Consider the following 14,722-nt stretch of genomic DNA (forward strand, 5'->3'; position numbering starts at 1 on the left):
TTTTATAACTTTTTTTCTACTTTTCTCAAACCAAATATATTCGTATATCTTAATCTATTCGATATTTATGTTATATTTGAAGTTTCTTATATTCAATAATTTTAATGTTTTTACAAAATTAAAAAAGGATATGATAGATAGTGTGGTACAAAATAATGAGACTACAAGAGGAACGATAGTTACTCTAGTTCATTTCCATTTGAAAGAAGAATTTGACATCAAATCCATTGAAATGAAGGAAAAGCTAATATTACTTCAATTTAAAAAAACTTGGGTTTTCCAAAATATAAAAAAAAAATTGACACAAATTTTCTTACAATATTTTAATATAGTATACGTATTATTTCTTTTACTGATTTATTATTTATTTGTTATTGTATTGATATACTCTAAATTTAATAAAAAATATATTATATCAAAATATTATAAAAAAAAAACCTGTGTTAACTTATCATTGTTCATATAAAATTAATTAATGTTGAGTTGATAATTTCAATTAGTATTGACTTATTAAAGATGAATGAAATGTTTCCTTTTTCTTTTTATTACTATTATTTTGGTTGATGATTGATTATGAAAGGTCTTCTACCAGTTGTCGTGCCAACTGTTTGGATGATTTTTTATTTCGTTTCTCATAGATAATATGCAGAGTTGAAGTTTGGCCTTATAACAAAGGTTTTGGACATGTATATGTATTATTAGCAGACAAAGCTTAATACAGAAATATGCCACTAAATCCATTGGAAGTATCAAATTCGCTTTGTCGGGTATAGGCAAGCCAACTTGGATGGAATAATCATATTTAAAATCTTAGGCCAAAATATACAATATATATATATATATATAATGGGGGAAAACCTTTAATCATACCCAAAAGGCTAATTTACCCTGAGTTTGGCAAGATGATTTATTAATGTATGTCACCATAGATTAAGATTTCAAACTTGAAGTGAAGAATTGATAAATTGAATTGGATTGACTTAATGTTCACGTAAAATTCCAAAAAATATGATGATGACTGCATCAAATTCTTCTATCTTCGATTTGAATCCTTTACAAGCTTTGAAATTACCGGCAATATATAAATTTTCTATGCAACTTGTTATTCGGACTAATTCTATAAATAACAATATTCTTTTTACACAGAATAGAAGATTTTAGTTAACGAGATGTGCTTGAACGTCTGCTATGGGATTGAGACTGACCAAGCATAACGTTATATGTTAATCATATCAACATCTGTCCTTTCTGTATTTACAATGCCTTCCATTATAATCTGGATTGTTATGCCTTTATATATATAAAATAAAAATAATGAGAAAATTCTATATTATTGGAACAAGGAAAAACGCATTTACTCAACTGAATTACAAATTTTACCTACTAATGACTGTTTGAATTAGAAAAAGTTAAAAGGGCTTTAGTTAGATAAATTACAAACTATAATTTCTAAATTCTTAATTATCATTTCCAGTTAAACATGTCAATTTCCCCCCAACGTGATAGCCACTGCATCCTTTACAGCCTGAGTACATTGTTTTGAACATTTTTTTTCTATATTTTACCAAGCAAAACAGAACGTTCTACATTCACCCAAGTTTTTTCCTTTTTGCAATAGAATTTTCCTTATCCACTGGATTTGAGACTAATTCCAATCTTAATACTATGATACATCAGACGTGAAATTTACTGATACATCAGCTCCCTAGCACTCAAGAAGAGTAATTAAGAAATAACTTCAACTATCAGTAATATTATTAAGCTTACAAACCTTAAAAGTACTAAGATAAATTATTGAATTCTGGTTTACCTTAAGGTATCCTACACATAACAACCTGATTTCATCAGTGCACATTACAGCAAATTTAATCATGATAATATTATGTTCACATGTTGACCATCTGACTTTTGACTCAGTATGTGAATTTTTTAATCAATATATCTAACAAGCTCAAACACAAATGGGATTGCATCCTAAGCACGCTTTGTTTCTATCAAAATAATTAGTGTAAAATATGTTTATAATAATGAATAAGAAATAGGATGTAGTATGGAGTGTGTTTCCTATGCCCTTTGGAATTTTCTTTTTATATGACTAAGAAGTTATATATGAGATTAGGTAAGCAATTATATTGACCAAAAATTCTGCTAAATTGATGTTAATTTAATTTGCAAAGTAAATTTTTAGTCTGATCACGCTTAAAAGTTAGGCTAGTACTACAAGGATGTCAAGGGGTTACCTGCTCTTTTGGGGTTTCCTTGAGCCACTTCCTCTTGATACTTGGTTTCAAATGTTTATCTATAAGCAAAATATTATAGAAAACATGAAAGGGAATAATTGGTGTGTTGATAGTGCTAGGCATGAGAATGAACAGTCTCATCTTTGAAACTCTTCACAATTCCTATCTTTAATAATTTTTTATTTGAATTCTTTTCCCCTATAACTTCATTACCTACCTAAAGCGTAATCAGAAACATGAGACTAACAATAATGCTCATAACCATTAGTATAAAATTGCATAGGTCAACATTAGTGGAAAGCTAAGTATGCAATATATAATAAATATATTCAACGATACGTCACTAACAATTGCTACGTATGTATTCCAGAAAAGTTCAAATTTGTTCCAAGATACCACTCTTATTTTGATCATGTAACATCCATGGTTTCAAATGAGAAGAAGGAAGGCAGAAGAAGACGAAGGAGTGGTCTGTCCAATTATTTTAAACCATATCAATATTAAATACACATAATCAAGCAACCACCACCACCACTCCATGAAAAATAATGTTTAACATCAATAACATATAAAACTATAAAAGAAATATTTAACAATGGATTTATACTAATTCAATCTCCTTACTCGTCTTCCATCTCTTTCCTATCTACTACCTCCTGCAGTTTCCAGGCTTGAAGTCAAACCCCTATTTCTCAAGGATATTTGTTCTTCTAATCCTCCAACCAATTCAGTACTTGTGCAAAATGGCTTCAAAATCTTTCACAAGAGACAAGTTCTCAGAATTATGGGATTAGGCAAGCTTTCTTTCATTTCTCCCCTAATCTGAGATATAGGAAAACTCAAGAGTGTTGGTGATCAAGGCAGAGAAAGAAATGGAATTCAGAAGAAAATTTATGGTACTAGGTGGAAGATGAAGTGTTAGTCGGCATGATTCAAGTTTGCAAACCAATGGGGTAACCCCTATTCCAGATTATGATGGAGTTACGCGAAATTTGGGTATCGAAACTGGTTGTGGCATGTGCTGTTTGTCTGCATATATTTATCAGATCAGTTTCTGGCTCTGCAACTGAAGGTTAGTAGTTAAGATTATAATTCTTTTAGATCATGATGTCTATTACCTGGTATATTTTCCAATAATGATAGCAAAAAATTTAATATAAACTAAAGGTCAACTGATGATCAAGGTTAAATCGAGAAAAAACAAACAAAATTTGTGAGGATAAAGAAACAGAACTGATAGTTTTATTCTTTCCAGTTTCCACCCACAGAATCGTAAAATCATTTTACACTTTCTTTTATTTATGTTGCTCAAATTTATTTAGGGGAAAATCCCTTTTAGTACAAAATAAGTCTAATTCGTGACATTTTTTGTAGGGTTTGAAAACATAGCATGTTGTGCTGATTCAAATTACACAGATCCCCAGACCACCTTAAATTACACAACAGATTACACATGGTTCCCTAACAGAGGAAGCTGCAGAAGACCTAAAATTGGTTTGAATGAAAAAGTTCGACTGTTTTCTATAGATGAAGGAAAGAGATGTTACAATTTACCAACAATTAAGAATAAAGTATATCTGATAAGGGGCACGTTTCCATTTGACAGTATAAATTCTTCATTTAATGTTTCAATTGGGGTAACACAATTAGGTGCAGTGAGACCATCCACGCCCCAGGACTTGGAAATTGAGATTGAGGGAGTTTTTAGGGCTACCAAAGACTACATTGACTTCTGCTTAGTGAAGGGGGAGGTGGATCCGTTTATTTCTCAGCTGGAATTAAGGCCATTGCCAGAAGATTACCTACTTCATGATTTGCCTGCCAGCGTTTTAAAATTGATAAGCAGAAATAGTCTCTGGGACACAAAAGATGAAATCAGGTATGTCATATACTTTAGTTTGAGGTAAACTTCACCACCATTTGTCAAAGAAGTGTATCTCCTAGAAATCTACAAGGCTTAGGAATTATCACTTTATGGTTTTTATGGAAGCATTATGTTCACAATATAGGAAATGGATGTTAAATATTCAATCAACGTGTTTATGGAATAAATAATAGCAATTTTACATTTTTCTTGGTAATGCTTTAAACAGAATGAAGTTGAGCTCCATGTGCAAGGATCATACCTATAAATGCATGAGATAACCTATCTTCACCTAATAGACAGAAGTGTAACACACCTTTATGTACAGCTTCTTTTCTTTATGATGCAATAAGATGCATCGTAATGAAAATAACAAAAAAACGAGAAGCCAAAAACCTATTATCACTCAATCCATTATAATGTGACTCACAAGAATTACTGTCATAACTTATAAACCATAAGTGGTGCAAATTGAAAAAAGGGTGTCAATGGGATTTATCCTTAGTTTATTGAAGTGATTTGTGTTTAGTGTTTGGTTTATAGCTTTGTGTTGCTTCTTGATACCATGGACTATGAATGGAAGGTCTTATAATATGGCTATTTACCAAATTATAGGTTCCCAGATGACCCAAGTGATAGAATATGGAAAGCAACTTCAAGTCCATCATCTGCTCTCCCGTTGTCTTACAATGATAAAAATTTTGACCTCAAATCCAACATGACACCACCTCTACGAGTCCTACAGACAGCTCTTACCGACCCTGAGAGATTGGAGATCCACAGCAGCCTTGACACTGAGGATTATGAATATCGTATATTTCTCTACTTCCTTGAATTAAATAGCACTGTCAAAGAAGGGAAAAGGGTGTTTGACATCTATGTTAATAGCGAGATTCAAAGGGAAAAGTTTGACATATTGGCGAGAGGGTCCAACTATACATACACTGTCTTGAATGTTTCAGCAAACGGTTTACTTAATTTAACCTTGGTCAAGGCATCTGGTGCTGAGTTTGGACCCCTTTTGAATGCTTATGAGATCTTGCAAATGCGACCATGGATTGAAGAGACCAACCAAAAAGATGGTAGTGTGTCTGTGTTGCATTCCTCCTTTTTTGGGTGGGGTTATTGCACTTGGGACCTATTTGGATAAACTTCTCTCTAAGAATTTCTACAAGAAAAAGCTAACGAGAAAAAATAACATCAGCTTCTTCAAAAGTTAAAATTATTTTACAAAAAAACTTTGTAGAAACTTTCACGTATAACTTCTCTAGATTTTTATTTTTTAATATGTGGTGAGCTAATTCTGAGTAGTTCATATAATTTTTTCTTGTTTTTCTCTTTTAGAAAACCTTATGGAGAAGGTTGTCCAAATAGACCCTTTGTTTTTTACATTCCATTTTCTTATTCATGTCTATAATTAAGATGGTTTATGGATGTATTTTAATTTGTAACCAGTCTTCAATCTCTTTCTCTCTTATTTTTACTTTTAGTGGAAGTGATTCAGAAGATTAGAGAAGAACTGTTGTTGCAAAACCAAAACACTAAAGTGCTAGAGAGTTGGACCGGAGACCCTTGTATTTTCCCCTGGCACGGAATAGAGTGTGATGGTTCAAATGGCTCGTCTGTTATCACCAAGCTGTAAGTCCTCCAGTTCTAGTTAAAACACTGCCACATGTATATCAACTCGAATTATGGATTTAGTAACCCAAGACTGGATGATCACAGTGGAAATGAAATGCAACCCTGGTGAATTTAATCCAGAGCCAGTGATTTGAATTCTTACGAGATTCAAAAACTTTCACAGCTGAGTTTTTGAAAAAAATAAGAAAGATGTATTTTTACTCCATGCATACTTTACTAAACATCCACTCAATCTCACAACTATGTCTATAGGAATACCTAGTCAAAGACCACTATGTAGACAAGGTTTTAATGCTTTGATACATGATTGCCAACCAATCCATATCTCTAGCTAAGTAGGTTCTTGTTCAGATAAATGAAGTGTTTTTTTTATGTGCTTATTCCCCTTTTCATAATCTTTTTATTGTTAACTACATTTTTTCTCTATTTCCAGGGATCTTTCCTCAAGTAATTTCAAAGGACCAATTCCTTCTACTGTTACTGAGATGACCAACTTAAAAATACTGTATTGCATTCAAAACTCTCTTTCAATTGCTTCTGCATCTATTTTTGGAGGATAACCTGGGACTCTGTTATATGCATGGATGTAACTATTTGGTCATGTGCAGGAACCTGAGCCACAACAATTTCAATGGATATATTCCCTCGTTTCCACCGTCCTCCTTGTTGATATCAATGTAATGACCCCTTCTAATGTTTAGCTATGCTAGATGTCAATTATAATACTTCTATTATACTTGTTAGTGTTATCGTGAAAATAAGCAGAACCAAAACACTTAATTACTGAACGAAATGCTAGTTAGGTTCACTACACGACTCAACATGCATTTACCTGAAATTTGATTTAAATGGGTGGCGAAAATACCATGATTTAATAAAAAAGTTTAGTTCCTAGCCTTTGTTCTCCTTCTTGAAGCAGCGAGGAAGCATAACCGTGTAGTATTACATGGATTCAGTATCCTACACACATATGGAAAACACATAATTGCATTAGGGTTAGCACTCTATTGAAATAAATCCTTCTGATTTGATGTCTCTGTACATGCTCTAACATCCTATGCATAATTCTAGGAATTAGGTCAGTCACATAAGAGATAGAAAATATCAAATTAAGCAGTTATCTATAATATTCACGAGCATCCTAACCCTTATTTCTTTGTGACACGTTAGTAGGTGCAGATATGCCTCTGTATGCCATCTCTGTATGGATAATATTTGGAAAGACGTGCTTTGACATTATTATGTTACATATGATGATCTTATTTGTTCCTTCCTGCACTTAGATTCAGATCATAGAGAATATTCCTACTAGTGTCATCAAGAAAATTACCTACCACTGAAAGTTGTTCATATGTTGATTGATTTATATTTCCGAGCAGAGATCTAAGCTACAATGATCTTATGGGGTCACTTCCAGAATCAATTGTCTCACTGCCATATTTGAAATCTTTGTAAGTATTTGAGTTGACATTCTATTTCATCCGTACCAAGAAGTCACTTTTGATTATTTAGTTTTTTAATATACTTTCTACAAATTTTGCTTGTACTCTATTCACTCATAGGTATTATGCCTGCAACAAACGCATGAGTGAAGACACTCCAGCTAATTTGAATGGTTCCCTGATCAATACAGAGTATGATGCACTCTTTGAAACGAAAAAACAGACGCTTTAAGTAAAGCATAATTTGATTTTTTTTAGCATTAATATTTCAGTTACGGAAGATGCAAAGCAAAAGAACCTAGATTTGGACAAGTATTTGTCATTGGTGCTATCACATGTGGATCACTTCTGATCACATTGGCAGTTGGAATCATTTTTGTTTGCCGCTATAGACAAAAGTTGATTCCATGGGAAGGATTTGGTGGAAAGAACTACTTAATGGAAACAAGTAGGCATTTTGTCTTCTCTAATCCTTTTTTCCTTTTTTATCCTATGTCTCTCAGCATTCTAAAACAGTACATTTACTTTTAAGATTAGAAGATATACTCACTTTCCTCTTTAAATACAACCCCAGATCGTGAGATCAATGGTCCTGAAAGATTATCACCTTTATTATGTACATGGTTTTACATACAAAAAGAATTAGTTTAAACTTATGAATGAGATTCTGCTGTTCTGAAGAAAGGTTTAAAGAGCCATACATCTTTAATTGCATTATCCTTCTATTGATCTCAACGGCCTGTCTCCAAGATTAATTCCAGTTTCTTCTATTGTTTTTAAAACAAATTTAGGGTTAAGCTACCATTTCAGCTAGGAACTCAGCACATACATAATGTTGTGTATAGTGATGAAAGTAACAAGGGGGAAAAAATATTAGAAAATTAACATATCTCATGCAAATTTCTACATAAATTACTGTTACAAGTTTGAAATCCATACCTGTGCACTTAGCACGAGAACTTCATTGATCACACCGCTACCAATGTGTTTTTTCTTCTGCGTGATAGGGATGCTGATTAGTTTGTTCAATTTACACGGAGTATATGACATAATTTTCTACAAAAAACATGCAGATGTAATATTCTCTTTGCCAAGCAAAGATGATTTCTTAATAAAGTCTGTATCAATTCAAACATTCACTTTGGAAGATATAGAGGTTGCCACAGAAAGGTACAAAACTTTGATAGGAGAAGGAGGATTTGGTTCTGTTTACCAGGGCACTCTAAATGACGGTCAAGAAGTGGCAGTGAAAGTCCGTTCAGCAACATCAACTCAGGGAACTCGAGAATTTGATAATGAGGTACAATAGGCATTGTTCAGTTTATTATACTAACAGTTCCCAGGAAATTTTTCTAATTAACATTTTTTGGATGCAAGAGTAATTCAAAAGCTGATGTTTGCATCCTGGCAAATGCTAAAGAGAATATAAGATACTCCCCTTTTTTCACTACATCCCTGGCTCTTACATTCCCCAAACCCTCTTTGTTTAAATTTTAACAATGGCCAACTTTTCCACCGACTGACCAGTCTGTGATGTATCTTGCAGTTAAACCTTCTTTCGGCAATACAGCATGAAAACCTAGTACCTCTTCTTGGTTACTGTAATGAAAATGATCAACAAATTCTTGTGTATCCTTTCATGTCAAATGGTTCTTTGCAAGACAGACTCTACGGTAAACATTCCAAAATCCTTTCAGCTTATTTGTTTTGGTACCCATTAATTCTAAAATTCAATTTTATAACAGGGGAACCCGCAAAGAGAAAAATATTAGACTGGCCAACTAGACTCTCTATTGCTCTTGGTGCAGCTCGAGGCAAGTAATATATGTTTTACTTTTCCTAAGATGCAGCAAATATACCTAATCAACACATAAGCTTAAATCAAATTAGGAAGGAAAATAAACTAAAATGATTCATATTGATTCTATGGAATAAAAGAACTCCAGGAATCACATGAAAAGTGACGAAGCTTCACTGATTGACAACGATGCTGAAATCAGATTGGTTTCTGCCACCTTTTAGCTTAAAATGATTAGGATGAAGATATTTGAGGGGGAATACCAGAAGAATCCGACAAAGAGCATACATTTCATAATAGTATTTTTCATACCCAATGGCAACACTTTGGACACACTCTACAAGTATTCAATTTTCTTCAAACAATTTATCAATTTTTGTTTTAAATTTTGCTTCTGTTATTGACAATGTTGAGTGTTGACAATAATCTTTTCAAACATTAAATCTAGAAAATAGTGATTTAAATTGGAAGAGGAGAAAGCTCATGAATTCTTGATGTTAAGATCTAAAAAAAGATAAAGTTTAGTCAGACTATCATTGCATAAAATAATTTATTAGGTTTTAAATAGGGACAGGAAGATTAGAAGGTGTTCGTGAAACTTTTTCCTTAGAATTTTAGATAAAGGAAACATGGTGAGATTTACTGGAAGGGGCAGAAACCACATCATTGATAGTTTTTCTTCATAGTTGCAATACAGTAGAAGAGAGAGATAGAAAGACAATATTCACCAAGTAATATCTGACAATGCTCTAATTGGTTCATCATAAATCTACGTTGATATATAGAGAAACATGGCACGATGCATCCTTAGACTTAACTCTCTTCGTTACAATTTTCATTTTCATCCATATCATGTTGAATGCTAACAAATATTTTAGCAAGCAGGTTTGGCATATCTTCACACATTTCCAGGACGTTCAGTAATACACAGGGACGTGAAATCAAGCAATATACTTCTAGATCATAGCATGTGCGCCAAGGTTGCCGATTTTGGTTTCTCAAAATATGCTCCTCAGGAAGGAGACAGTAACGTTTCTCTTGAAGTCAGAGGAACTGCAGGGTACCTGGATCCTGAGTAAGTGGACATTTTCGATCATGTCTTAACCTCAACTTCTAATACTGCTTTACTCCATCACTTTGAGAAAAAGAATTATTAACACTACCCACATGAAGGATTCTAGGAATCATCTCAAAAAGGAAAGGCCCTTAAACACAAATAATATCTGAAAAAAAATGCTTACCCTCCTATCATGTACCAATTGAGTTGTGTGTCATGGAAACCCTGTCAACTACAGACAGCTTGAAGAAATGTCTCTGAATAGAATTTCCTATAAGAAGTGTATATTCATTCATAAACGTTTATAGAAACAAGACGGTTCCATACATAAGACAAATTACAAATGATAATCTGTGCGATTTCAAATGAGACGAAGAAGAATCTGTCACTTCAACTCAATTTTTCCTTTGTTGCAAAATGCAACTATGATCTAAACAACTTTGACAATACCAGAATTTTATCCCCATGCATTGCAGATATTACAAAACTCAACAATTATCTGAGAAGAGTGATGTCTTCAGCTATGGTGTGGTTTTACTTGAAATTCTGACTGGGAGGGAACCTCTTGACATAAAGAGACCACGGAATGAGTGGAGCTTGGTTGAATGGGTATGCTCCATGTCCTAAATGTTTTGTTTTACTGGATTGTACTAAATCACATTTTGCTCACGTCACTGAGAAATAACTTTGCATGCACTGCAGGCTAAGCCATATATACGAGCATCAAAGATGGAAGAAATTATGGACCCTGGCATCAAGGGGGGATACCATGCAGAGGCAATGTGGAGAGTGGTGGAAGTAGCACTGCAATGTCTTGAACCCTTCTCAGAATATAGACCAAGCATGGTGGACATTGTCCGTGAGTTAGAGGATGCGCTCATCATAGAAAATAATGCATCAGAATACATGAAGTCCATTGACAGCCTTGGAGGATCCAACCGCTACTCTATTGTCATAGAGAAAAGGGTGCTGCCCTCAACTTCATCAACAGCAGAATCAACCATCACAACCCAAGCCTTGTCCCATCCTCAGCCGAGATAGTATATGGTTGAAAATGGAATTCTTTTGATTTGTTTTTCATAACTGCTTTAGTAATTATACATTTCATATGGTAAAAAGGAGAAAATGCTAGTTTTTGTGATGGTACTTTCATCCACTCTATGCACCTTCAGACTAATCTCTTGCTCGGCCTCATTTTTATGAGTGAAAAGAATAAAGTGGGAGTCATGCAAAAGGCCATATCATTTGTCAAGTCCAAACTTGACTGATAAAAAATTGCGTAAACTAAATTGATTGTGATTTAATCTTAAAACAGTAGAACTGTGCATTGAACAAAGCTAAATCTTTTATTGATGGACTTGGACTGGTTGCATAAAGCAGGAGGAACACCTAAATCTGTAAGGAATATACTAAGTCCAGCCAAGCAATTATTAAGGGGTCCTTTTATCTCTTTTTCTCAGGGTACAAATATGTCAACAACATATGGCAACTTGTATGTTCTTATTATTGTGGAATCACGATTGAAGTACTACTGATAAACAATCATCGCGTCAATGTGTTCCTAGAACAATGGTTTATGGACGAGGAATGAGTTGACCATAAAAACCAGTCACGTGTTGTTTCTTAGGAAGCATACATAAAACTCAAACCTTAATGAATATTTCAAGTTTTGGACTGTCCAAACTCTCAAATGAAACGGAGGGAGAGGAAAGGTTTTATTGTATTTTGCGAAGCAACTTTATTACAAGAAAACAATTTCCTCGGAAACCAACAATCCTCATTCTGAGTTTATAGCGTCCCTCTGAAACATCTATTCTTTGATGGGTATTATTGAACAAATGATTGACTGTGACAAAGCATAGTTTTTAACGAGTTATTACATCCTTACAATATATTCTATTAACATTTTTCCACAACTTAATTTTTTTCTCTACATTAATGTCTTTATCTTACCGTATCTCCTTATCTTTTTCCCAATCGTAAAAAAAGTCATAGAAAACGATTGCAGGAACAAATTTTTCATTTATAATAGGCTTGAGTAGATACATTCAAAATGTACATAGAGACCGAATGATGCTGGTTTAAACGAGATAATGTAGGAGCAAAAGAGATTATCAGGGTCGCCTGATTCAATCAAAGTTATTTTCATCTCCGTTTCAGAGAAAAGAGGGAAATTTTTCATTTCAGTTCGGACACTCTTCTTCCTCCCCTTTCCCCCCCACCTGGGATGCCCCTAATTAATAAATAACGTGTTGATGACAATACCAAAGAAAAGGTCTGAAATTGTAGTGACAGCATATTTTCCATACTATGCAGAAGCAATACTAAAAGTTAAGCATAAGAAATTATTTTCTGATTAAAAGGCAAGCTTGAGTTCCACCGTTACACTAAAGTGATAATAATTTTTCCCCTCCAAGGAAAAATTACCTACACAATCATATTGAACAACTAATCACTGAGGGTTTTGCGTGATCAACTTCATAATCCTAAATCACACTGTTTCTTCCAAGTTGTAAATTATGCCCCTTAAGAAAAGGCATAAAAGGCATAAAAGGAATGCTGTTGGGAATGAGCGAAAAATCTATTAGGGGCAATGTTAACATTCCTCACTGTGTATATGTAAAATGTCAAACTCAGTAGACCGTTTTGAAGAAAAAATATGGTATACAGTCAGTACAGATTAAAAACAAAGAACAGAGTATCAATGGTACTTTAAATTGTGGTCTAACTTACGTCACATCTCATCCCCAAATTAGTATGTAACAATCCATTTATATGTAGACAAGAAATCCGTATTCTTTCAACTAAGCTTCCTTTACCTACAAAGTGGAAGGTATTGTTGAGAATATTTACTTAATATATGTATTATTTAAATTAGCTTTTAGGAAATATTCTAGTTTTAAAAATATCTTTTAGTTCTAAAAATTAGTAATTATTTAGATTTAGGAAATCAAGATTGGTCTATTATAAATATTTGATATTTTGTTACATTTTATATATAGAGAGAGAGAGAGTGCATGAATAAAATAATAACAAGTTCTTCCATACAACAAATATTTCCTATATCTCTCATATATCTCATATCTCTCATATTTCCAAAACCCCGTATAATAATAACTCTCAATCAATTGATGCATTCTTTCAATTACTACATTCTTCAATTACTTACTACATCTAAGATGACTTATGCTTCAAACCTAAAGCGATTGATTATGCATTAAAAGAATGTCGCAAATGAAACTAAGGTGGCAGCATTTTATCATGTAAGCTTAAGCACTAGACAGGTGCAATGAAAACACTCTGGCTACGATGAAAGGGACTGCAAGCCTAAGTAGATAAATTTTCTTTAAAAACACTTATAAAGGAAAAAAAAGGAGAAAAAGAAAACGAAAATTAAAATTAACTTAATATATTAGTTGGTTTATAGAAACCTTCTTATATTAGTTTTTTTAAAAGCTGATTTTCATAACTTATTTACATACCCTATTTCGGCTAATTTAAGGTTACGGAGTTTTTTTTCTTTTTCTACTTATTCTTTTTCTATAGATGCCTCAAGAGAATTTTATCCAAACAAATATACAATGGCATTGGAATTGGCATTGGAAGGGACTAAGTTAAGAGGCATTGTGAGTTAAGTCACATGGCAAACAGGGTAAGAATCTGAGAATTGCAGCAACCCGTGCTTTTGAACTCCAACTTGCAAATAAAGCAGTGCAGTAAAATAGAGGATCACACAGTAAATAGAGAAACCAAGAGCTATAGTTACAAAACAAAGCATGACAATGATCAAACACTTCACTTTTGATTTATAAACGACTTACATATTAAGAATTGCGTTTAGATTTTACATCATAGATGGAGAGTGCTTACTGGAAAGCCGTATTACAACACAAAATCATGTGGCAAAAAGAGAAGGGTTGGCCGAGGCATTGCCCACTTGAACTTCGAGCAGTTCCAACCTGCGCTCCAACACATCCAGCTTCTCATTCAGAGACGCCAACTTGCTCTTCGTCGTAGCCTCTGAAAAACACATTAAATTTTAGAGGGGCAGAATAAAAATTCAAACTTTGAAATGCTTTTGGCGTGATTCAACGTGCTCCAACACTCATGGGATACCCAATAAGGTGAAGGACATAATGGTGATGAGGTTTCACGGATAGACAAAACGACACCGTGACGGGTAGTTTGGGAGAGAAGGAAAAGTGGGTACCAAATTGAACAAGGAAGTCGAAGAGGCGACGAACGTTGAGAGATATATGAGAGATGAATTCGCGGTTCTCCCAATCGGCTTGCACTGCGATTCCAACGTTTACTGCATTTGTTATCCCTCCCGCGCGAGCCATTCTCCTTTTCTTTCTCTTCTTCTTCAGCTCGCTTTCAGATCCAATGCTAATGCACTCTGCAGATTAAAATGCACAGTTTACTTCCTCCCCCTCTTTCACACGGCTAAATATATATATCTACAGTTTTGTTAAATGTAATCAATTATACATTATTTTAAATTCTATTCTCAAATTAATTATTATACAATAGACCATTTTTTTACTGTATGTTTATATTGTTTTACCAATAGTGATTGATTTTAGTGGAGACTACTAATTTATTACAAGGTGAGATTTGTCTTAGAGTACACTTTTTTTTGTCCTGAGATTTCAAAATTAGGTGATAAATATTCTTGCC

General features: G+C 33.6%; 2 protein-coding genes across 2 annotated transcripts; one reads left to right on the forward strand and one right to left on the reverse strand.

The window, feature by feature from the left end:
* The first annotated feature begins 2,617 nt into the window (after positions 1-2,617).
* On the forward strand, positions 2,618-11,223 carry LOC124833863 (nodulation receptor kinase-like). Its single transcript, XM_047308421.2, has 15 exons — positions 2,618-3,312; positions 3,615-4,119; positions 4,720-5,186; positions 5,595-5,742; positions 6,179-6,250; positions 6,354-6,422; positions 7,125-7,196; positions 7,308-7,379; positions 7,460-7,635; positions 8,261-8,487; positions 8,734-8,860; positions 8,933-9,001; positions 9,871-10,060; positions 10,519-10,651; positions 10,745-11,223. Exons 1-15 carry the CDS (start codon positions 3,213-3,215, stop codon positions 11,081-11,083), a joined length of 2,766 nt encoding a protein of 921 aa, XP_047164377.1. The 5' UTR covers positions 2,618-3,212; the 3' UTR covers positions 11,084-11,223.
* A 2,602-nt stretch (positions 11,224-13,825) lies between these two features.
* BRK1 (BRICK1) lies at positions 13,826-14,485 on the reverse strand. The gene is made up of 2 exons (XM_047308423.2): positions 14,253-14,485; positions 13,826-14,062 (listed from the first exon to the last, which is right to left on the reverse strand). The coding sequence occupies exons 1-2, from the start codon at positions 14,383-14,385 to the stop codon at positions 13,938-13,940; spliced, it is 258 nt and encodes an 85-aa protein (XP_047164379.1). The 5' UTR covers positions 14,386-14,485; the 3' UTR covers positions 13,826-13,937.
* Between the last annotated feature and the right edge of the window lie 237 nt (positions 14,486-14,722).

The sequence above is a fragment of the Vigna umbellata genome, chromosome 7 (genome assembly GCF_029865625.1).
Source record: "Vigna umbellata cultivar VRB3 chromosome 7, Vumbellata_1.0, whole genome shotgun sequence".
NCBI classification, from domain to species: domain Eukaryota; kingdom Viridiplantae; phylum Streptophyta; class Magnoliopsida; order Fabales; family Fabaceae; genus Vigna; species Vigna umbellata.